Here is a 23,495-nt window from a genome sequence, read left to right as displayed (position 1 = left end):
GGGGTGGGGTGGGGGGGAAGGCACCCTCCCCTCGGCAACCCCGAAGGTGGTCGCCCCTTTCCCTCCCTCCCGGCTCCTCTTCTCTCGCATCCTCCGGAGCATCGGCTGCCCCTGCCATCGGGTACCGTTCTCCTCAGCCTTCCAACTTCCCGAGGTGAGCGGAGCATCCCGGCCCTCCTAGGTACTTAATTAGGGTCTAACTGCTTTTAAGGAATTGATGAACTGGCTCTGGAACACCGCAAATCGTTATTCTCTATTTGATATAGAATCCTAGACTCATAGCGTTGCCGAGGTTGGAAGGGACCTTTCGGCTCATCTAGTCCTACCAAAATATAAGGATATCCATGTTCCTTAGCAGGAATTTCCTGCTGGTTGAGTAAGTTAGAAGCTGCTGTTGTTGTCACGTTTTAAATGGCTTTAATTTCTATCTCTAACTGATCTTTACATTTGCGAATCTTTCCACGAAAAGGTTTCTTTCTGCGGGAATTCAGTCTGCTACAAATGTCTTTAATGTCTTTATTCCGTGCTCAGACAGGTACCAGTGGGAAGAAATGTCAACAAAAACTTACAGGGAGACACGATTTTTAAGTAGTTTTATATTTTTAGTATGGCTGGTTTTAAATAAAAAGCCACTGAACTCGTGCGTGAAATTCAGAATGTAATAATAAATTATTGCTCAGGAGCTATCCCTTAGTTTTGGCTTTTAAAAATGCAAAATGTAGTGCTTGACAGCTCTTGTTTCCATTTACTAAATATCATTGGTACTAGAGAGAGGTCCTATTCATTTAGGCAATAGGAAGGCTGGGAGATTAACATTTATTTCTTTTAATGTGTAAAACCACACCGAAGCATGAGCTGCTCTTTGAGGAAGCAAATTTATTCGGTATTTAAGCATCTTCCAGTATTTCTAAGCAAAGTCGAGCTGCCTTATGGAGCTCTATCGAGATGTCATCTTGTAGGAAAAAAATAGCTTTATATCCATAGAAATATTAATGTAAGGTCAAAATATTATTTTAGCTTCTATGATCTGAACCTAATATAACCAGATGAGAAGGTACAAAAATAAATTCTCTGCAAAGAATTATAGATATTGTGTGGAAGATTTTGCAGAAGCAATTACTTGGCTAATTCCTAGCGTGTTATCTGTGGGCATTTCTGTGTCTGGAGTGCCAGGAATCGGGGGATTTTCCTGCAGCTCAGCCATGTGCTACTTACAAATGTTACTGATAAACGCCAGGTCAAAGATCAAAACACTTTGGTGGGAAACGAGTTATTTTAGGTCAATTATTTTAATTTGCAAAATTCACTTCCCATTAAAAGGTTTCGCTGTTTCATTGTTGTGAAAAATAAATTGTTAATGTTGTTAATGATGCTGTTCCCCACAATTTCATAGTGTCTTTAGCTCAATTCCTTGCTGTTACTGGAGCTGACATTATGTAGGAAGTTTATTATTAATGTAAATAAGATTATTATAAGTTAAATTTACTTAGAGCTGTTGAAGAAATCTCCGGTATTAACCATGTGAAAGTGACTGCTCTCTTAGTTTTCAAATATTTCTCTTTAAATACAGATAACAAACCTGCAAAATTTAAAAGATTATTTAGGTGTGTGTATAACTTTATGTATAGTTGGGAAAGCAGAGTGCATGTGTGTGTATATATCTGTGTGTACATATATGTATGTACATATATGTATGTATATATGCTTACACACCAATATGTTGGTTTTCTGTCAGAAAGAAACATTTGGACAGACAGAATGTTTTTTTAAATCAAGAACTACTAAAAATAAATAGCAGGACTGTTAAAAAAGGACATACCTTATATATCTGGAACATCAATCAGTGTAATTTATTTAATTTGTGAAAAGGAGACAGGAATGTGAACTATATGAAGAGAGAGGAAAGATGATTTGTGACTGTTTTCACAAGTTACAGATTTTGGCTGGGTCTGGTTGTGTTTGGTTGTGTTTGGGTTGTGTTTGGTTGGGTTTGGTTGTATTTGGGTTGGGTTTGGGTTGGGTTTGGGTTGCGTTGGTTGGATGTTCCTCCGTTTTCTGTGGCTGCAGGCAGGGAGGGGTGGTTTTGTCTGGGCGGATCCCTGGGGGAAGGAACAAATGCACAAATCTGGGTGAGAACCAATGCCTTAGCACAAACTGCCGCCGTCGGGGCTCCTATTTAGGGGAATAAAACAAGGATTTTGCTGAAAGTGGCTCCACACCTCTGTGCGGCGAGTAACTTCCCTATGCTGTGTTGAATAGTTCCTTCTCTGGCCCCCCTCCCATGGAATAACTTTGCTGCTTTAAAATGCACGTTTGTTGTATGTTTTTCCGTGTGTGAGAAAAGTAGAGGCATCAAGATTCAAAATTTGGGGGCATTTTGTCTCTTGCTGAATGGTGAGCAGCACCAGAGCAGCGGGAGCAGGAACCACACCAGGTCTCCAAGGTGACCACTAGCACCATTCAGGTCTGGAAGATGAAATACTGTGAGTTCTGAACCAAAATACATCTGTAGAGTGTAGGGCATGCACTGTGCAGCTGCAGTGATACCACAAACTGGTGGATAAAACTTCCTAAGGCTCAATTTAAAGTTCAGGAAGCAGGCGTTCTGTATTGCAGCACCGGCTGGACAGGGGATCAATCCTCCTGTTGTGCACCCCAAATGCTGTTGTCAAATTAAATTTATACACAACAGGTTTACATATTCAATGTAATTCCAAGAAAACATTAGCATATTCATTACATTTCTGAGAATTCATTTACATATTATAATAAGCTGTTGGGCACACTTAGTTGTGCCTTCTAGTGGTCCTCATGTTGAGTGAGGGTCATTTCTTCCTCAATCTTCATCTTCTTCACCTCTCCTTTGGCTCACTTTTCATGTTGGCAAAGCATCCTGACTGCTTAATTGCTCATTAAAGCTAATGAACTCCCTGCTACCACCTGTCTGTCAGACAATGTCCATATTCATTGCATCCCTGTCCTAGGTCATCATGTTCTCAGGGCCACAGACATCCTTTCTTATCTTATTAAGTCCTTGAAACCATTTGGGATGGTTGCTTAAATAGCTACATTTCTTCTCTCAAAGAAGATTCTCTATAGTTAAACCATTTATAAACTACATAAAATCTGCCTTAGGTATCATTAATTCATAATATTTGTAGTCTGAAAATCCTCAAACCCAGCTGGAGAGTTAAAACATGCTCCCTGTACCCTACAGGAGCCCTGTGTTTCAGGTCTTAGTCCTTGAAACCACAAGAGTGAAGTGATGGATGAAGGTCATGCTTCCATCAGACAGAACAGTCGCCCAGTGAGGAGTCAGGCCTTCAGTGCAGTGCCCTGCACACAAAAGTTAAGTCTTTGAAAGCCAGCAGGCTGCAGAGCTGTCATCAGCTCCTCTTCACCCCCAGGTGGACTAATGAATGACTCGTTCAAGCCAGTACCATCCACCAGGGTCCACCAGCTCAGACGTGGTGCCAGACAAGCGCTCATTCTGCCTCTGGGGCCAACCCAGTTGGAAAGGAGCCTTGACATTGTGTGCATCGTGGAGCCAAACTCTGAGCCCCACTCTGTCTGAACCACTGGGAGAGCAGAAAATAAAGGCATTTCATCCTTTCTAATTAGGTCAGGATGGTGTTCCTATTGGTCATTGTTTGGCTTGAAACACCGAGAGCCCTCCCGGTGCCTGCACTGCATTTCTTATAGTCAGGCACCAAGAGGTGTGGGACAGAGACCTCAGTGACTCTGTCGCTCATGTTCTACCAGGTTTAAACCCTCCAGTTCACTACAAGGGCTCCTAAGTCAAAGAAGGCTTCACCTGGAGCTACTGTGGCATCACACATCCCAGCAAATCAGTATTAACCAGGACTTCCTGCTGGGTGGGATAGTCCAGTCCTCTCCTGCCTACCCCCTTCCCTGCCGTGGAAGTTGGTGGCAGTAGAAATAGGGGCTTAATGGGGACATTTCCTAAGAGCACAGGGACATTTGGTGTTGAGCTGCCATCTGGAAGTCAGTGGGGCTCTACGGTACGTGGCTCGACTGGGACTTGTTCAAATCTCAGTTATTTTCTCATCAGCTAGATCTATCTCAGGTGGGTGTCAGGAGGATGGGGCCAGTCTTCTTTCAGTGGTGCCCAGGGACAGGACAAGAGGGAATGGGCACAAACTCGAACATAAGAAGTTCAACTAAACAGGAGGAGGAACTTCTTTCCTGTGAGGGTGGCAGAGCCCTGGAAGAGGCTGCCCAGAGAGGTGGTGGAGTCTCCTTCTCTGGAGACATTCAAACCCTGCCTGGGTTCATTCTTGTCCAACCTGCTCTGGGTGACCCTGCTCTGGCAGGGGGTTGGAGGAGATGATCTCCAGAGGTCCCTTCCAACCCCATATCATTCTGGGTTTCTGTGATTTTGTTCCTGGGATTGAGGTAAAGAGTGGAAATTCAGTCCTTGTGGTGGTCTTGGAGAAGGGATTCAATCCACGTCTGCTTTGGAGAGGCAGCTCTGCATGGCTGTGGGGCAGCCACCACACATCAGGAGAGAGCCCACTTCAGCCTTCCCGAATCTCAGAGGAAATAAGAAGAAATTTGGAAGCTTTTCTTTTAACCTGCACTTCCAAATGGCTCCTGTATTTCACAAGACTTGCTCAAGGCGAATGTGGAGCTGGAGGTATTTACTCGTTTCCAAGCAGGGATTTTAGCTCTGTCTTCTTCATTATTCCCCCTGAAGTTTGAGAGATTGTTCATAATAAAAAGATTTGGCAGCTTCATGATTCACTGGGCTGGGTATCCAGCCAAGACATAATGATGGTTCATCAAGAGCTGTCAGCTTACATTGCGTGTGCTGGGGATTTCAGGTGATGAAAGGCAGTCTGAAGACCATGGAGCCTTGAAAGGGTAAGAATTGGAGAGCTCCTACCTGAAGGTAATGATGATACAACAAATTTGTGAGCACCCCATAAGCTTGGAGGACTCCTGATTCACAATAAAACCTCCAGATTGAGCTCACACTCCAGATGGGGCTGGTTTCTGGAAGCAAAAAGCAGATTCCAGGCTCTTTGCTCCGAGCTGCCTCGTACAGAGTACCCTGGTTGTAGCCCTGGACAGCAAAAACATTTCCAGTCTCCACAGGCTCTTTGCTCCGAGCTGCCTCGTACAGAGTACCCTGGTTGTAGCCCTGGACAACAAAAACATTTCCAGTCTCCACTGGAGGTTTTGTTATCTTGAGCCGAGTTACTTTATTAACACTAATTGGGCTGTTCTTAACGCAGAGGTGGGAAGGGGCTCACTGGAAGGGAAGGGCCATCTTTGGGTCATTGCTGGGATCCAGATTTGCCACCGGTGAAAAGGTGAGGATGAGAGACCATACTCAGAGCTCAGAAATTGAAGGAACTTTGTCTCTGGGCTGTTTCTCAAAGTGTTGCTAAGCTTGAGACTTCATAATAAGTGACACATGTCTAGTTGTCTTTCTTAACATCAACAGCAACTCCTTCCTTTCCATGGCAACCCAAGACTTTTGTACCCTCTGCTTGGGATACAATGGCTGTCTGGGGGGTACAGGTTTTGTTATCTTGAGCCGAGTTACTTTATCAGCACTAATTGGGCTGTTCTTAACGCAGAGGTGGGAAGGGGCTCACTGGAAGGGAAGGGCCATCTTTGGGTCATTGCTGGGGTCCAGATTTGCCACCAGTGAAAAGGTGAGGATGAGAGACCATACTCAGAGCTCAGAAATTGAAGGAACTTTGTCTCTGGGCTGTTTCTCAAAGTGTTGCTAAGCTTGAGACTTCATAATAAGTGACACATGTCTAGTTGTCTTTCTTAACATCAACAGCAGCTCCTTCCTTTCCATGGCAACCCAAGACTTTTGTACCCTCTGCTTGGGATACAATGGCTGTCTGGGGGGTAGCAAACCCACAGCTGGCTTTGAGCATCCCAGGCAGGCTGGGAATGCTGCCTGTCCTCTCGTACACCTCTACAATGTTCTTCCCCTACGTGGGGTTTCCAGCAGTCAAGGTGTGAAGGAACCACATCACACCCAAAAGGAAACATCTCCCAGACCCGTGCCCAAGCTGAGGTCCAGCAGCTCCATCCTGTAGCAAGGAACAGCTTGTGTGTAGACTTTTCATGCTTCAAGAGGATCTCCTCAGCTTGTAATTTAATAGATTTAGGAAATGGGGTGCAGTTTCTTTCAGGATTTATTTTGTGGGTTCCGGAATTATTTATTTTATCTTTTAAAACAAGAGTTCTCCACATTCTTGTCTTTGATTCACTGCCAGTTTCCTTCAGCTTTAGTTGTAATTCTTCTCCTTTGCAGGAGAAGAATTATTCACCTTTTTTTTTCCACAACTTTTTCACATTTTATTTATTCACAATTGGAATAAAAAGAGAAGAAAAGCTTTCACAGAAGGAGAGCAAATGTCTAAAACCCAAGAAGGGGGATTTTCTCCCTTCTCCATCCCTGAACTCCCTTGGAATTCCCTTCATGTGTTAAGAATCCCCCGTTCCCCGTAACAAGGGGGAATAATAACCGCTGCAGACAGGAGCTCTCCGCCGGCATCAGCTCAGCTCCTTCACCAGCTGTGGTTTATCGTGCGTGACACCACGTGCCCGGTCGGGGCTCCTCGGGCCGACAGAGCTCCTCTTGACATCAGAGGTGGCTTTGGCAGCGGCCACGGGAGCTCCTTGGCACCGAGTCACAGGTTACGTGCTGCAGGGGAAAGGCTGTCACGCCGCTGAGCAGAGAGGAGTAAGTTAAAAGGTGAAGGAATTGATGGTTCCAGTCTCAATATCTTCATTTATTTAATTATTTTTGTCCTATGGGGTTTGTTGGCTCAGCAAACACCAGAGTTGTCCCCTTCCTGTCAGCCCCTGCTCTGGGGAAGGTCTGGGGTGGATGTAGGGGAGGTTGGGGGGTGATGCTTTCCAGGATCAAACACATTCTTCAGGTTTGATGAGTAACTTCTGTGCTGTTGGATTATTTTTTTTTCCAACTGAGATAATTGCTTCGAAAGTGACATCACTATATGCAAATTAGTCCACAGTTAAAATGGAATGTGAAGGTGAAATGGAAGAAGCTGTGGATTTTTTAAAAAAATCAAATTAATTTAAGAGAAACATTTTTTATTAGTCCCTTCCATTTGTGATTGTGAAGAGCTGAATTAGTTAATTAAGTTCTGCCTGAAAAGTTTCCCCTCTTGCAGAGGGGATTCATTTGTTTCCTTCACATTCACAAACTGGATCATAACATTAAGCAGGGCCTCAGTGCTTTTGTGACCACCCAGAAACTCCAAGTGATACCCCAGTTCAGCAGCGTCCCTGTGGCAAGGAGGATCGGGCCAAATCCTAAGAAAATAGGAGACAGGGGAGTCTTTGGTCAAATTGGTCTTCCTGCATTTGGGCAGTTCCAGACATTTCTTAGAAGAGCTTGCAGTGACATCTGAAGGCCGTACAGCAGAAAATCAGGGATCTGCACACCAGCTCAGAACTGCTCCTCTGCCCTTCTCTCGCCTCCCCTCTCTATAAAGGGATTTTTCTCATGAGGTGAGGGAGCTACGTAAAGGCTTTTCAGGAAGGCAGAAGCTGTAACCCCAATTAGTTAATGGGATGATGAGCAAGCACTGGGAAATGGGAAGAGCAAACCTGCAGGGTCCCAGCTGGAGGAGCATTCAGGAAACCAAAATGATGGTTTCCTGATGCACCCAATGATGCTAATCAGATGATTAGCAATTTGTGTGACGCTTCTGGAAGGGACCTGGCTGGGAGCAGTTGCTGTGAGCACCGTCTCTTCCATGGGCTTGTTGATGGAACACCCGCGGTTGCGTGGTCCAAGGGGTCCATGGACTATAACAGTCCGTGCCTGCCCATAGGTACTTGGTGTTTGACAGATCTGTCACACTTCTCAGAAATCAAGATGCAAAATCCATCACTCAGGGACATGGTATATGTGTATCAGATACTCTCTGGGGGACGGAGAGTCCATTAAGCAGCGAGTCCCTAAACTCATCCATATGAAGAGTTGGCATGGGTGACAGATAGAATATGGAGAGCACCCCTCGTCTAACAGGTGACCCGACCCCCATCTGCCACTAAAGCACTATAAATATTAATTTATCTCACCCTTTCAGAGACATTTGGAGGGGGTGTGTGAGCCCAGAGGGACAGGAACTGCTTATGCAGGAGGCGAGCAGAGCAGCGGGTTGTGTTGGGTGAGGGGGGTCGTGTCTCGGGGAGGTGACAGCTCCTCCAGCGCCGGCGGTTGGAGGAGAGGGGTCCCTGCCTGCACGGTATGGAGCTGAAGATGTGACCTTCACACAGAGGATTAGGACAGAGCTCTGTAAACTTTGCTGTAGAGCAGAAAAGGAGTGAATTAGTCAGATGTGGTGAATTTAGAATCATAGAATTGTCTGGGTTGGAAGGGACCTTGAAGATCATCGAGTCCAACCATCAACCTAACTGAGAAAAACCATCACTAAATGATATCTCTAAGCACTATGTCAACCCGTCTTTTAAATACCTCCAAGGATGGTGACTCCACCACTTCCCTGGGCAGCCCATTCCAAGGCTTCATAACCCTTTCACTGTAGGAATTTTTCCTGATCTCCAATCTGAACATCCCCTGGAGCAACTTGAGGCCATCTCCTCTTGTCCCATCTCCTGTCCCTTGGGAGAAGAGACCGACCCCCGCCTTCTCTGTTTCAAAAAGAGAGTGCTGTAAATTTAAACTACACTCCCTCCCTGACATCACCCTGACCAAACTCCATAAAACCCAGCACCTGTGGAGGCACCTAACCCCTTTGGAGGCCCCTCACCTCCTGTTTGAGCAGAGACTGGCAAAGGAGAATGACCCACTCGTGAGGGAAGCGACTGATGCCCCACAGGGCGCCCAGAAGTTGTGGGGATGAAGAGGCTAAACCCAGCAGGGACTCGGGGGATGTCCTGCTGTCCCTTTGCCGTGGGACACTGTTATACTGAGATGTTACACTAGATGGTGCATTCGGCAAATTATTGGAAGAGATGGAGCTTTTGGCCCAAGTCTGACCCTAACATTTGCTGTGTACACACGGAGCATCCTTTTCATAACTTCCCACAAAGTTAACCCTTCCGTGTAAGACCTGAATGTGGCCACAGCTGCACTTTGAGACTTTGGCATTTATGTCTGGAGGTTTGGGAGGGCTTTTTTTGCCCATCACGGATCTTTGAGTAATTCAGAAATCACCTAGCAACCAGCAAACCGTGATGGCACATTGAGTTTGAGGGACACTTGAGTTTGAGGAGGGGAAAGATCTGGTAGAAAGTACGTGATATTCCTTATTACCCCGCATTTCCTAATTTCTAGGTGAATTCACTGGGACTGAAGATGTGCACATATTGATTTATTCGCTGGAGAATAAATATTGATTACCCCGTGGTCTTTTCCATGGATCAGTGCTTCTAAGAAGGAGCCATGGCTTCCCTTCTCCTCTCCAGAAGGGGGGATGAGCCTGCAGGCTGGTGGGACTATGCGTCCAGGGCACTAATTATTCCCTGCCCTTCCCTTTGTGTGTGTGGAAGCCCTTCTGTGCTCCGGATTTGGGGCAGGGGAGCCCTCAGCACAGAGAGCTGATGGTTGCAGCTCTGTCTTGCAGGTGACAAACCCAGACTGGGGCAACAGCATCTCCTGCCCCTTTGGGAATCCTTCTTTGGGACATACATTATGGCAGAAATCACTAGGTGATACTGTCACACCTAATTCTCACACTTTTTCTTGGTACCCGCACATTTTCAGGCACTGGAGAAATTGTTCTTGTTAGAGATGGGTTTATAGTATTTCTTTGAGAAGCTGCTGAAACAGAAAAGTATCAGGGAGTGTGACTTCTTCAGACACTTGTGTCTGTGCTGGGGCTGAGATTTCTGGAGGAAGAGCCAGATATAGTTTACATGGAAACAGAAATAGGTATGAATATGTTGTGTTTATTTAGGTAGATTCTATATATTGTTCAAATGTACACCTGGATCCCATCGTTCTGTGCTCACACCAGTAGTAACTTCAGGAGATTATTGGGAAACCAGGTTATGAAACTCATCATCAACAGAAAGCAGAAACCCACTCTATCCTTTTCTTAGCGACTAATCTCTGGCATCTGGCCTTTTTTTTTGCCTTTTACATCCCACTCTTTGCTTTCATTGTCTGGTTCAGGCCTCCATCCTTCAGGTGTTTACTACTCACTGCGTATTAAACCATGTATTTCAATATTTTCAGGACAGGGCCTTAGACCTTGCCTACCAGGAAGAAATTATACTGAATTAACTATACTGATTTATAAACTGATTTAGTTAAATTGATGCAGCTCTCCTGAGCGCTTTATATCACTTCAGTTTAAGTCATGAGTCAGGGAGTAACAAATCAATTCTGTTGGCAGAGAGTGAGAAAGATTAGACTGGATCTTCAGCCCTTCCATCTCCGTATTTATTAGGCTAAGGCCTCTTCAGGGCTTGTTGCTGTTCTCTTTAATTTTCTCTGCCTAATGGACCCGATCCAGCTCTTGATGGCGTAAACGAGGGTTTTTCCATGACCTCCAGCTGGGAGCTGGAGATGGTAATATCTTTATTAAAAACCTAGAGAAGCTCAGAATGACAAATAATCCAAACCTGCCTCCTCGCTGTGTACACAGTTCTCAGATCGTGGCTCAGGCTGCAGAAACCACCTCTGCTCCAAAAAATGTGATATTCTACGTTCAGGGCAGGACAATCCACCCTCTAAAGAGAGCAGTCTCTGCTGACATCATGCTGAGAGTATCCCCATGCAAAGACTCATGATCTGATTTGATTTTCCCAACAACAGCAGATAATTAAGATCTCGTGTCTGTTTTAAGATGGGAAGAAAACAATCTTGTTGTCAGTGTCCCCAGGTTTTGTGCGTTCAGGCTGGATGGACTCGGGGCTCAGGTTATTCCTGGTTTTGTGCTGGCTTCACCAGAAACGAGACTCACGTTGCGTTCCCAAATCAAAAAGCACAGCTTTTACAAAATGCCATTTCATTTCAAAAAGTGCTCGCTGGGTTGTGGTTTTTTATGTTTTTTCTTCTTCTCTACCTTTCTTCACACTTCTACAAACTACTAATATTAAACAAGAAGGATATCTGAGAATATGCTAATCGAGGATATTCTGAGTTCCACTCTGAAAAATTTTGCTTAATGTTTTGCTTATTTTATATCATACGTGGTGATGCCCTTTTCTGTTTCCATCTCTGTCCAAATGTGATTTCTTCTTTATTTTACAGGTTTATGATGGAACTTACATCTTTGCCTAAATTCCTTTGGACAAGTGACAACAAACTTTTGCATCACCATTTTCCCGACACGTTGGCTACTGTTCATACCACCCAAGACATTCCCAAAGAAGTGGTTTTTGGACCATGCATGCTGCAGAACACCCTGCTGGACACTGTGGCTTTTATTGCTCTCAAGTGTTCTGACAGACGGAACATCCACTACGTATTTAAGGTAGGAGAAAGCAGCATTTCAGGTGGGGCACCTCAAAATGGGTTGTGCCATCCCTGAGAAGGTAACTTTGCCCAGGGGTAGAGTTTTGGTTTGTTCAGCACAACTGATGATTCCTTCAAAGTGAAGAAGCAGCCAGCGTGCTTCTGATTTATGAGCTGTAGACTGGAGGGACCTCTGAAAATTTCTTTTTCAGGAAAAATACCAATTCCCATTTCTACTCTGATGGTTGATGACCTGCCCAGAGAAGCTGTGGCTGCCCCATCCCTGGAGGGGTTCAAGGCCAGGCTGGATGGGGCTTTGAGCAACCTGGTCTGGTGGGAGGTGTCCCTGCCCAGGGCAGGGGGTTGGGACTGGATGATCTTTAAGGTCTCTTCCAACCCAAACCATTCATGATTCTATGAATCATTCACATGATTCTACGATTCTATGATCTGCTTCAGCACTGAGAGGGAACTGGAGGAAAGAGGGAGAAATAGTTTGTCACCTCTTGGGTTTTATCATTACAAAGGACAAAGAAGGCTTACCAGGAGGTGTGACAGCCCTGTGGGAGCAGAGAGGGACAACTGTGGCCCTGCCCTGGTTCATGCAGGTGGTACATCCCCAGCATTTATTGACAGATCTGAGCAGCATTAACCCAATTTGCTCAGTTATCCATAAAAGTAAACTCACAGCAGCAGCGATCTACAGCATGAACTGTAGAAGATGTCAGTCAGGCAACGAGTCCACACGACCTTCAGGTGGCCACAACTTACTGCTGTTTGTTAGTACACGGACCTCCTAAAGTTACCTTAGATATGTCTGTCTGTGTCAGAGCTGCACTTTTCAGTCACTGTAGAGAAGCCAGATGGATATGGCAGTGAAAGAAAAGGAACTATCTTGTAAGGAAAGTCAGAAACCCCAGGGCTGTGATGGAGTTTTAACTCTCCAGCTCTAATTCCCAATTTATGTTTTTTTTTGTTGTTCCTTAGCCACTGTTTATCATAACATTTTCATTTGGACAATGCATATTTCTCAGGTGGCCTCTTACCTGGGCTTTCTGGGTCTTGGAGTGTATTTTGGTCACCGTTGGTCGAGATGGAGATGGGGAGGTCGTGTCTTACAATGGGAGGCAAGCGAATTTCCTATGTGCTATGGCATGGATGGTTCTAGGAGAGATCTTAGGTTCTCCTGAGGTTTCTGTGCTCTGGAGGAGAGCAATCCCAAGGAGGTCTTGTAATATGGAAGATGCAGCTGTTGGGAGATACCCATTTGGCACTTTTGCTTTAAAAAAATTAAGAAAGAGAAGAAGAAGCTTCAGGGGGTTTCTGACTATTTGTTTGAGTCTTTGGCACCAATTCGCTTGCTTGGACTGTGTTATTAATTCTCCAGGAGAACTACAAGCTCTTTGGAGAAAGATCTCTCCTGAAACAAGGCTTTATTTGTGGAATATTGCTGTGTTTCCCCTGGGAGAAATGACAGTCGACTCAAGAAAGAGCCTCAAAGGGTTTCTACGCTGGAAGAGCCCTCCAGAGAGATGGCTTTAGTGTTTTGCAGCATTTGAGCTCAGTGGTTGTTGTGCAGCCATGAAACTGGATGCCTGGGTTGGCTCCGATCTCTGGCTTTGGGCAGTAAATACATCAAATTCTCTGCAAGTTGCTGTTTCAGTTGCAATCGGTGGCCCCGTATCCTCTTAGCTACTCATAATTAAGAGTAAACCTTCCAGAAATCAGGAACTATTGTTAAGCTCCTAACTCTGGACAGTTAATTAACAATTCAGTCATGATTCCATGTTTTTATCAGAGCAGCGAGGCGCAAAAAAGAAATGTGTTTTGATTTGCTGGCTATGGTATGAATAGAATATAGACAGGAATAATTTGGCAAGGTGGATTCTTCCCAGCTGGGGTTCCTGGTGACCACAGCCCTGTCCTTCACTCCTCCCTTCTTCAGCCTCCTCAGGCTCCCTCAGCTCTTCCCCTGGAGTCCCGGTTCCCGGAGGAGCCGTGTTCCCTTTGACTTTGCTTAGAGCCTGGGGTGGCTGCTCAGTGTGTCTGAGACACAGAAAGCAATAACTGACAGCCTCTGTCACAGCTATTAGTTACGACCCCCGCGTGTGGGTGGGTGTGCTTGTGCTGCTGTCAGACTTTTCTATTTCTCAATCATTGCTAATTACCGTGGCGTTTAGCGAGAAGCAGTTACAGGGCATGATTATTTATTTTCCTCCCTTATTCTAACTAACTCTCATCCTTAATGTTTCATTCTTGTATTCAAGCTACTAACGTGATCCTGGTTTTCATGGTAGGTAATAGTCGGGGAGAGTTAAAAACAGAGAAATAGCCAAAATACCATTTCTGATACTGAGCACCAGTGAATGGCCGCCCTGCAATTAGTGGAAAACAAAGAGCCATACATTGCTCGGGGTGAGATTTAGATCCCACTTGTCATTAGACATTTGTCATTTCCAAACTTCTTCCTTTCTAAACAATGATTTAGTGCTTCAAAAATTAGCTGAGGCTTTTTGTCCATGTAAGCGTTGCCCTTGGTCGCCCTCTGTTTCAGCCTCCCAGCAATTAAAATCTTCCCCATCTTTCAGATGCTGCCGAGGACATAGATCTGCTGTGGCAAACACCAAAGAAAAACCGAGAAAGAAATAAATCATTCCCTATTCAGAGCAAATATAATACAGTAACTAAGATGGGAACCACACACGGAATGAGGAAGATGAAGCCAAATGGTTTATAGTTACATTATTTCCAAAGCATGGTCAACCTGTGACTAAATGACTGAGGAGTCCTGTGGAGAAAGGAGTGTATGTAACTGAGGATGATGCTGGAATATCCCCACAGAAGGGAAATTTAATTTGGGCAGTAGAATTAATATTATTTTTTTAACTTGTGGGTGCCCGACCTTGCAACCTAAGCAGTGTCTGTTAATTTAATCTGTTTGGTATTTCTGAATGCACACATACTGAACACCAACCCCTCACTGCTCTCAGAAATAATTTAATGAAAAATATTCATCTGATGAGTTTTTATCTGTTTAGATACCTTGAAATCAATTTAACCGATTTATCAAAGGCAGGGATAGGACTATATTGGTTTAGTTCTGAAGAGGGAAAGAGATCACATAAGTGCTTCTTAGTTGCATTCCTTAAAATCTAATTTTTACGTAATCTAGCCAAACAGTTAGATATGCAGATATTGTCTCCTTGGGATGTTGAATCAAAAAAATGAGATTATTCTTGTGCCTCCTGATCCATATCCTCTTATGTCAGTGAAAAACCCCACGTGCAGTGGAAATAAACACAAAGTGTGTGTTAATTTCCTGGCTCACACCGTGCTGGTCCAGGGGTCCTCACACCTTGTACCCATACAGCCCCCCAGCTCTGTGTGACACAGAGAACAGGCTTCCGTCTTGAACTTGATGGAAATCTCTTTTGGGTCCCAAGACCTGAAAGTGAAACTTCCCTTTTTTTTTTTTTTTTTTGGGTGTCCTGTCTCCCAGGTGGACGTTACATCAGTGCACAGCCCCACGGGCCTGCCGTGGATGAGGCTGGTACAAGCAGCTGCCAACAGCAAGGAGCAGAACTTGGAAGCTTACTTAGAAAACAGTCAGTTGTACTATCGCTCCACGAGGAGAATCAGCAAAAATGAGGAGCTGCTCGTCTGGTACGATGAGGAGCTTTCCAGCCTCTTGGGTTTCGATGAGATCAAAGCTCAGAGTCTCCAGAATGGTGAGTACTCAATTGTTGGCTCAGGGGTCACTGAGGAAATAAGTGAATCTGCAATTCAGGCTTGGAGCAACCTGGTCTGGTGGGAGGTGTCCCTGCCCAGGGCAGGGGGTTGGAACTGGATGATCTCTAAGGGCCCTTCCAACCCAAACCATTCTATGATTCAGCCTGTATTAAAGCCAGGGACCGACTTTGGAAATATAGACCCAAATCTGGGTTCAGACTTCAAATGGTCATAAAAGTCCATATGTTTTAATCCAGATCATTGTGTGCTGGCCATTTTACATAATGCAAGCTTGGCTGGAGAGTCTAAACAAAATAATTTCTGCAGGTAGCACATGGGGGCAAACATGGGTGAACCATTTTCCATCACAGCAAGGGGCCTGGTTCTGTGCTGGCTTTAGCTGTACCCTGGGTGATGAACCATTTTCCATCACAGCAAGGGGCCTGCTTCTGCGCTGGCTTTAGCTGTACCCTGGGTGATCTTCTCACAAGAAATACTTAGGGTTTTTTAATTTGTGTCATTGTCAGGGTCAGGATCTGCCCACGATGGTATTACCTTTGCCAAACTCATTTGTCTGTTGTGTGTTTCTGCAGAGCTGAGGTGCCAAGAATGTAACCGAGTCTTTAAATGTGAGCATTCCTATCTCTCCCACGTCCGCTTCCTGTGTGTCCCAGAGAAGAGCTCCCTGCTGGGCAGGAACAGCCAGGACCCCAAAACTGAGAAGAGCAACTTATCTGAGCAGAGCACGAATTTCCACAGCCTGGCAAGGGATCTAGAGGTCAAAATGGCAGCTCGTAAAGACGATGCCCACGGTCTCCCAGGAGAAAAGAGAGCAAAAGCCGAAGAGGCTGAGAACAACAGAAGCAGGAAAACGGTGTTGTTGGAGAAAACCAATAACCTGAGTGAGGAACGTAACTGTGGGAGCAAGGACGAGGCTGGGGGAGAGCATGCCTTGGCTGGTTCTTTCTGGAAGCTCAGTTCAGGGAGGCCGTCGGGTCGGAAGGAGGCTTTGGAGCAGAAGCAGAGCGCTTTCACCGAGGTCAGGAGGATGAAGGAGAAGCTGAGGAATGAGAGAGCCAAGGAGCCGGAGCAGGAGGATGGCATGGCCCCCCTTGGTAAAGAGCAGGTATCAAAGGAGGCTTTGCTGAACTCCTCTGGTAGCGCCTTCTCCTTTGTGTGGCCCACCAGGGCCCGGGGAGAGCAGAAGAGCGCTTTCAGCAAGCCCAGTAAGTGTCTAGCAGAAAGAGCTGCAATAAATTCTTCTCATCCCATGAGTGAGTCAGCAAAGAGCCTGGGGGAGCTGTCGGGCTTCATCGCCACCACAGACATCATGTGCTGCAGCGCTCTCCTCAGCTCCAAGTTCTTTGTCAGTGATTTGTGTAACGCCCAGATGCTGCAGACGAGCATCACTCGGAGCAACGTCTTCCCATATACCTCAGAAGCCTGGCCCAAACAGGCAGGGGGGCAGTTACAAAACACAACCACCACTTCTTCCTCCTCCTCCTCCTCTTCCTCCTCTTCCTCCTCTTCCTTGACTCTTCTTCCCCCCACCTTCACCTCCTTCGGAGTGGCTGCCCAGAACTGGTGTGCCAAGTGCAACCTGTCCTTCCGCATGACGTCGGATTTGGTCTTCCACATGAGGTCACATCACAAAAAGGAGTCCTCCTCGGCCGAGTCCCAGTGCAAGAGGAGGCGAGAGGAGAAGCTGACGTGTCCCATCTGTCACGAGTACTTCCGAGAACGTCACCATTTATCCCGACACATGACCTCTCACAACTAGAGCTGGGCAGGGAGACCTCACCAAGGGACTGGGCAGGTTGGGTAAAGGAGGGGAACACGGTTCCTTTGTCTCCATTTCTCTTTGAGTTTACATCAATTTCTTACTGGAAATCACTGTTTACAGTAATTTATAATAGATGCTTTGCAAAGCAAAAAAAAAAAAAGAAAATATAAAATGTTTACAAGAGTCTGAGTGGGTTGTAAGTTTTGAAAACTCAACCTAGCCCTTGTCAATCTATTTTCGAGGAAATAAAATAGTGAAATGAATGCAGACGCAGTGTTGATTTGCAAAGAGTTGGGAACAAAATTATTGTTTGGCAAACAGAGCTTTCTTTGCTTGTGTTTGATTTTTGGGTGCCTGTGCAGTAAATACAGAAGTAACTACCACCTCATGGGACGAGGAGTCTTTAAGCACTAAACAAATCAGAACTCATATGCTAAAAGAAGTTGCTGGTTTTAGCAGCTTTGGTGTACTCTTACTCCTTTATGTTAGCTGAATCTGCTGAGTTTGAGTAAAAACTGGTATCTTACTGTCTCCTTGGCTTCTAAAGAGACTTGAAGTTAAGACTATCTTGAAATCTGTGATGGTCAACAGCTGCCCGATAGGCTGCCACAGAGGATGTGGCTTGTAAATCAGTGTATCCGAGTTCTGTTCTAGGCTCTGCCACGTTTGAAACATCTTTTACAAAGCCAAATCAGCCTGGATCTGTATCAAAATGCCACCTGTTGTCAACTTTATTGTGTAGACACAGGGAGCAGAAGTTCTGCCCTGATCTTGCAAGATCTGTGTGACTTCAGAAGGTGTGCAGATCTCATGGGGGTAGAGTTTGGGGTGTTGTTTTCAGGTTTGGGGCATACTAAAGAAAGTACTGGGGTATTTGAGGTACTGTTGGCTACTGATAGAATCTTCACACTTTAATTGTGGAGGCCAGGCTCTGTTCTGCTGACAGGGAGAAGAGGAATGTCCTTCATAAAATGACCCAGGAATTGCGTTGCATTAGAGCAGCTTGTCTGTCCTCTGGGTTCTACGCAGGCAAATTCCAGCTTCTTTGTAAAAGAAAGTGCCAAATTCTCTCTATAGCCTGTCCACATGAGACATTTTTTCTCTTGCCTACTTTGGTTTGAGCTCTTAGGAGCTTGGTTTGCTTTGTCTCAGAAGCAGATGAGTTTGTACTGCTCTGGGTGGGGGTGTGGGGGAAGCAACAATCCTCTCTATTGTTACTGCAGCTCATCTAATTAGCCTTTCATTACGTTTTAAATCCATTTAGGGGCTTGCTCTTGACAGCTCATGATGTGTTCTTCAAGCAGGCATTTCCCTCTCTCATATACTATTTTTTCAGGTTGCCTGATGTTTTTGTGGCCTGTCTCTGAACCTCATCTGCTATTATTCACTTTCAGATAGGTAATTATCAGAAACCACTCATTTCCCAGCCAAGAGTAAAGGACATTGCAATATGCTCCTTAGTATTTTCCACCACACTGATGATACAGTCCAGTCTAGTTTGTCTGCTGCAGAGTGGACAGAGGTTTTCTTTGAGTTCCCATGAGGACACCTGGGCTGGCAATGCAAGTATTGTCGAGTAAACACATCTGAGTGATAAAAGACAGCCTGAGAGTCTCAGGCTGTCAGTTGGGATCAACATATTACACTCCCTGTCGTCTCTCGGGAGATTTCTGTAAGTCAGGAGACGTTATTCTTCCTAATATTTTGCTGTTGAACATTAATACTTGGCTGTTTCCTATTAACATAAACATTGGCCTTATTACAGGCCAACCACTGGCTGCTCACCCTGGCTTTATTTTCCAAACACGAAGCGATTAAACTGTTACATTCTGCCTTTGAGTTCAGAAGACATAAACCCAGACTGGAGGTCTGCTTGGATTCTAACACAGCTTCCCAAGGTCAGCGGTGGAAGCCCTTTCACTGGAGTTGTTAAAAACCCCAAATGAACAAAAGCTTTGAAAGGTGGAGCAGGGGGAACAACCTTGCGTTGAGCAGGAGATGATGTGGTTTCCTTCTCATCTTTCCATCTCTACTTTGTGCCCAGTAACGCCTACCGGGCAAGGAATATATTTACGGGGAGGTTTAATGGGCCAAATTTCACTCCATCTGGTTTTCTCTGGGTGGTGGCCAGTTTATGGTGAAGTCAGTGTCCATAAAGTGTAATGAAGGACTCCACGGTGTGCCCGCCCCCGTGCGCCGTTGGGGTTAGAGTTCCCATTAGTAGTTTTAGCCAGATTGTGATCTCACTTATTCCAGTGCAAATCCAGAATAATTCCGTGTGGCTGCTCCCCATTTACATCAGTTACTTTAAGATCAGCCTGGCCCAGTATAAATAAGACTAAAGATTTTTTTCGGTGCCGTCGCCTCAAAAGGTTCTCTTCTCTGCTGCCTGAAAGATGCTGTGTTTTCTTAATGGTTTTATGGTCAGAAATCTACTTCAGAAGGACAAGACCAGCTGTGTAAGGCTCCACTTCAACGTTACCCTGCTCCAAGGGTCTGTTTTTCCCCCACACCACACCTGGCCTGTCATGTCCATGGGGAAGGAAGTGGTGCCACATCTCACAATTACATGTTTTCACAGCTTTTGTGCTGGTGGCAGCGACCTTGAGAAAGGGGGAAAAATCAGCTGCTGAATCTCAAAACCTTCTTCCAGCAGTGGGTTAGATCTACAGCCTTAGAGGGCTCCCCAGCAATCAAAGTTCTTCACTCTGCTTATGGTAGGAGGGATAAGCAAGCAGCAAGGCTACAGGCAGAGACAGCTTTCCTCTGTGTCATGAAATTGGAGGTTTTTTGGGGGGGCATGGAGGAGGAAATCAGAATTCTTACCCCATTTCTCTGTGGATGTATCTCAGCCACAGCGACTTATGTACTGGGATGACAAGGGATGTATAAATGAATGTATAAATGTGTACAGAAAGGCAAAAGAACCAGTTGCGAAAAGGTACTGGGATGACAAGGGATGTATAAATGAATATGTAAATGCCTTCTGTGTATAGAAAGGCAAAAGAACCAGTTGCAAAAAGTGGAAGAGCTGATTCTAAAAGCAAAAAAAAATAATAATTTAATCAGCTTTATTTCTGGTGCTGACCCCACCTCCCCCAGCTACAGGGATGGTGTGGTTTGGTCCCAGTATGTGAAGACTGGGGACTGCAGACAGAAATCCCAGCATGGGCCAACCTGTGCAATACTGCCCTGGCTCCTTCCTGGATGGCATGGCATAAAAACTGGGTGAATAAATTGTTTCTTCTACACTCAACTAAAGAGTTCTGTGAGCTAAGGCTCCATTACACACAGGTGAGCACTATGACATCTTGTTACCTGCTCCACCTGTGCTGACAGCAGAGCAGAGATGCCAACACAACCACGACCTGCTTTCCCATGTGTAAAAAAGGTAAAAAAGCCCCTCGTGCCGGCAGAGAGAATGGATTTTATGAGTCTCAGGTTTAAACCAGTGTCTCATCTAAGCCAGGTTACGTAAACCAGGGGGTCTTATCCAAAACTTCTGCAGATTTTTATTTCTTGAAACACAAATATTCCTATTAAAGCTGAGTGAACCAAATATTGCTCAGGCAGAAGGAAGCCTAATGAGACAAAGAAAAACAAACTTCCTATAATTGAGTCATGCTGGAAGCTTTTTTTTTTTTTCTTTCCTTACGTCTAGAAGTCTGAGCATTTAAATTGGTGCAGATGAAAGGAAATCCTGCTGGAGGAAAGGCACAGCCCCACCAGAGTGGGGGGTTTGTGAAGAAAGGAAGGGACTTTAGGAATTCGTGAAGGACTGTGTTCAGCCCCAGAGCCACCCTGGGATTTTGCTGCAGGGAGCAGTGTCTTCTCCACAAGGAGAAATGAGCAGAAGAAAAGAAGAAAAATAGGATTTTGTTTTTTAAAACTGGAGAAGGAGACAACCTGAGGCCAGCTGAGCAGTCTGTCCCTGTCTTGGCCAGCAGCCGCCTGTGTCTTTTTTGGTCAAATCCCTGTTTCTTGTGACATCTGTTCCTGGATGAGTGAGAAGTGAGGTGTCAGGATGTGGCCAAGCATACCTGTCCCGGCTGTGCTCCTGCAGAGGGCTCTGAGTTTGCCAAGAGGAGATACCAGATTAGGGTATTTGTTCACTCATTGACCCCTGACCACCTTCTAATGACCACGTGTTCCTCCATCGAAACTGCACCCTGATAGGTTTTACAGAATCACAGAATCACAGGTTTTACAGAATCACAGAATCTTCTAGGTTGGAAGGGACCTCAAAGATCATCTTGTCCAACCGTCAACCCAACTGACAAAAATAGACACCCACACAACAAACAAGAAGCATCACCATCACTAAACTAACAGCGCTGGAATCACAGGTTTTACAGAATCACAGAATCTTCTAGGTTGGAAGGGACCTCAAAGATCATCTTGTCCAACCGTCAACCCAACTGACAAAAATAGACACCCACACAACAATCAAGGAGCATCACCATCACTAAACTAACAGCGCTATTGATTTCAAATGGACTCACCAGCAAATGCATCTTCATTGTTTTCCCAACTGGATTCCAATTTCCAGACATATTTATTTTCTGTAAGTACTCACCCTATTATTACAGGAAGGAATTATTTGCTATTTGTGCCCGTAGGGTGTAGCTTTTGGTCCCTGAATGGACGGCTAAAGTTTTTAAATGTTTAACAACTACTATTGTTCGTACATGACAGCACAACTGGTTGTGTTTAGGAAAATAAAGCAGTATATCTGGATCATTTAGACATTAAAGAGGCTTAAAAGACATTAGAAGAAATACATTAGTGTTGTTTACTCATTCGTTGACTACTCCACACTTTCGTATTAAGTATCTTTAATATTCTTCATACATATGTCACTTTACACAAAATTCCGTATGAGTTTTAATTCATTTAAATATTTTCCACAACACTGAGAACTTCAACAACTAGCTAGTGCATAAAAATCAAAATAGGAAAGTGACCCAAAAAGAGTCCAGGTTAGCCATCTCACTGAGTGTAGTTGATAAGACAAAGAAGTAGTAAAAAAGATGGAAAGTCTGTCTGGTTATTAAAATTATTTGCCTGTAAATACTGAAAGAGAGTCTCTGCAGTCAGATGTCTTAACACCATTTATAAAACCCCCCAGCAGTAACTTACAATTGAGTGAGCAAACAGCACCGTGTACACACTATGGACTCAACTGACTAAATTTGGGGGGACAGTTTTCCCAACTAAATTGCCTCACAGCTGGCGTTCTGTAGAGATGAGAAACAGTGAGATCTAGATGTGGGTTATATGTATTTCTAAATCATTACAAAGACAGATGGTCAGATAAGAACTGCAAGAAAGACAAGGAACGTTGTGCCTTGATTAAGCTCACCTCAACACCTCTCTTAGTTACCCTAGAATACTCTATTAATTAGTAGCTTGTTAGCAGGGTGCGAAGGATGCTTCTCTGCTTTCTTCTTGTCCTTGGGGCAGGGCAGGCAGCAATATGGTTTTCTCCTTAAGTAAAAACATACAATTCTTTTCCCTGGGTGTTGATCTGAGCACTGGGTGGAAGAGTTGATGCACAGCCTTTCTCAGACACCGGGGGAGAAGCCACAGGCACCTACAAAATACCAGGAGTTGGGGCAGCCCTGCCAGAGCAGGAATGGTTATTTTTGGTACATCTAAACGATGGAATGGAGAAGAGACTTAATTTAGCTCTCGCATTTTGGAAAACAGACTCTCCCAACTCCTGTTAATTCTCCTTTAATACGTGTAAGTAGGAATGTACACAATTTCCAAAGGAGCAGAGGTGCCTTTTCTAACTTTGCACAAATGCTTTGAGGTGGTTCACGTGACTTCAATACTGACAGGTGGGATTTTCTACGGGACCGATGGAAATCTCTGGAATTTGGAGCTAAATCTTAAAAAACAGACACTGCAACAACTGACATTTACATTTGACCACAAGAGAGGAATACAGAATTCCCAGTGAATTATCCAAAGTACCTCAGCCATGCCCAGAAAGAGGTGGGTTGCACAGAATGGGCTAAAAAAAACAACAGGTTGAAAAGGGAGTCACTTGGAGCTGTGTACTGGGAACCAAGCACTCACCAGAGAGATGGAATGAAGCTCCCCCTCCTTTCTAGGGTTTACATTTGGGGAGTAGCTTGCTTTCCCTGAGAACCTGGTTACTAGAAAACTCACACAAAGAATGAGACTCCGTTGTGAAGCCTCCCCCAGCTGACAGGAGCTGAAATGCACTTCTGCTGCCCAGAACAGCCCCATTGCTCCTGTTTGTGATTTATTCTGGGCAGCAGAAAGGCCTTTGCACCTTCTGCTGTTGGAGCTGGGCTCTGGTGCAGCAAACAACCCGTGGTTTATTGAGCTAGACAGACAACAAAAGGAGGAGCACGCGCGTGCTGTGAGATTTTGAAACTCTCAATTTTGCATTAGTTACCTAAATTATGGCTAAATCCTGCTCTGGGTTCCCAAACCCATTAGTGTAAGTCCCGTGGGCTCCTTTGAAAATCACAGCCTACCTTTTTTTCCAGGGGCACTGGG

The 23,495-nt window shown here is 45.0% G+C and overlaps 1 protein-coding gene across 1 annotated transcript; it reads left to right on the top strand.

The window, feature by feature from the left end:
- The first annotated feature begins 45 nt into the window (after positions 1-45).
- Positions 46-17,220, top strand: ZNF488 (zinc finger protein 488). Its single transcript, XM_014958065.1, has 4 exons — positions 46-154; positions 11,246-11,468; positions 14,949-15,177; positions 15,772-17,220. Exons 2-4 carry the CDS (start codon positions 11,250-11,252, stop codon positions 16,956-16,958), a joined length of 1,635 nt encoding a protein of 544 aa, XP_014813551.1. The 5' UTR covers positions 46-154; positions 11,246-11,249; the 3' UTR covers positions 16,959-17,220.
- Positions 17,221-23,495: the final 6,275 nt, after the last annotated feature.

Source organism: Calidris pugnax, unplaced genomic scaffold (assembly GCF_001431845.1).
Source record: "Calidris pugnax isolate Ruff unplaced genomic scaffold, ASM143184v1 scaffold352, whole genome shotgun sequence".
NCBI classification, from domain to species: domain Eukaryota; kingdom Metazoa; phylum Chordata; class Aves; order Charadriiformes; family Scolopacidae; genus Calidris; species Calidris pugnax.
The sequence above is the reverse complement of the archived record's forward strand: the minus strand, read 5'-3'. Positions and strand labels throughout refer to the sequence as shown.

What these genes read in the sequence shown, in the direction of transcription:
- ZNF488 (XM_014958065.1), top strand. Translation starts at nt 11,250, where the DNA reads ATGATGGAACTTACATCTTTGCCTAAATTCCTTTGGACAAGTGACAAC. An exon ending in ACATCCACTACGTATTTAAG is followed by an intron (nt 11,469 to 14,948) that starts GTAGGAGAAAGC and finishes CCTGTCTCCCAG; the next exon opens with GTGGACGTTACATCAGTGCA. An exon ending in AGCTCAGAGTCTCCAGAATG is followed by an intron (nt 15,178 to 15,771) that starts GTGAGTACTCAA and finishes GTGTTTCTGCAG; the next exon opens with AGCTGAGGTGCCAAGAATGT.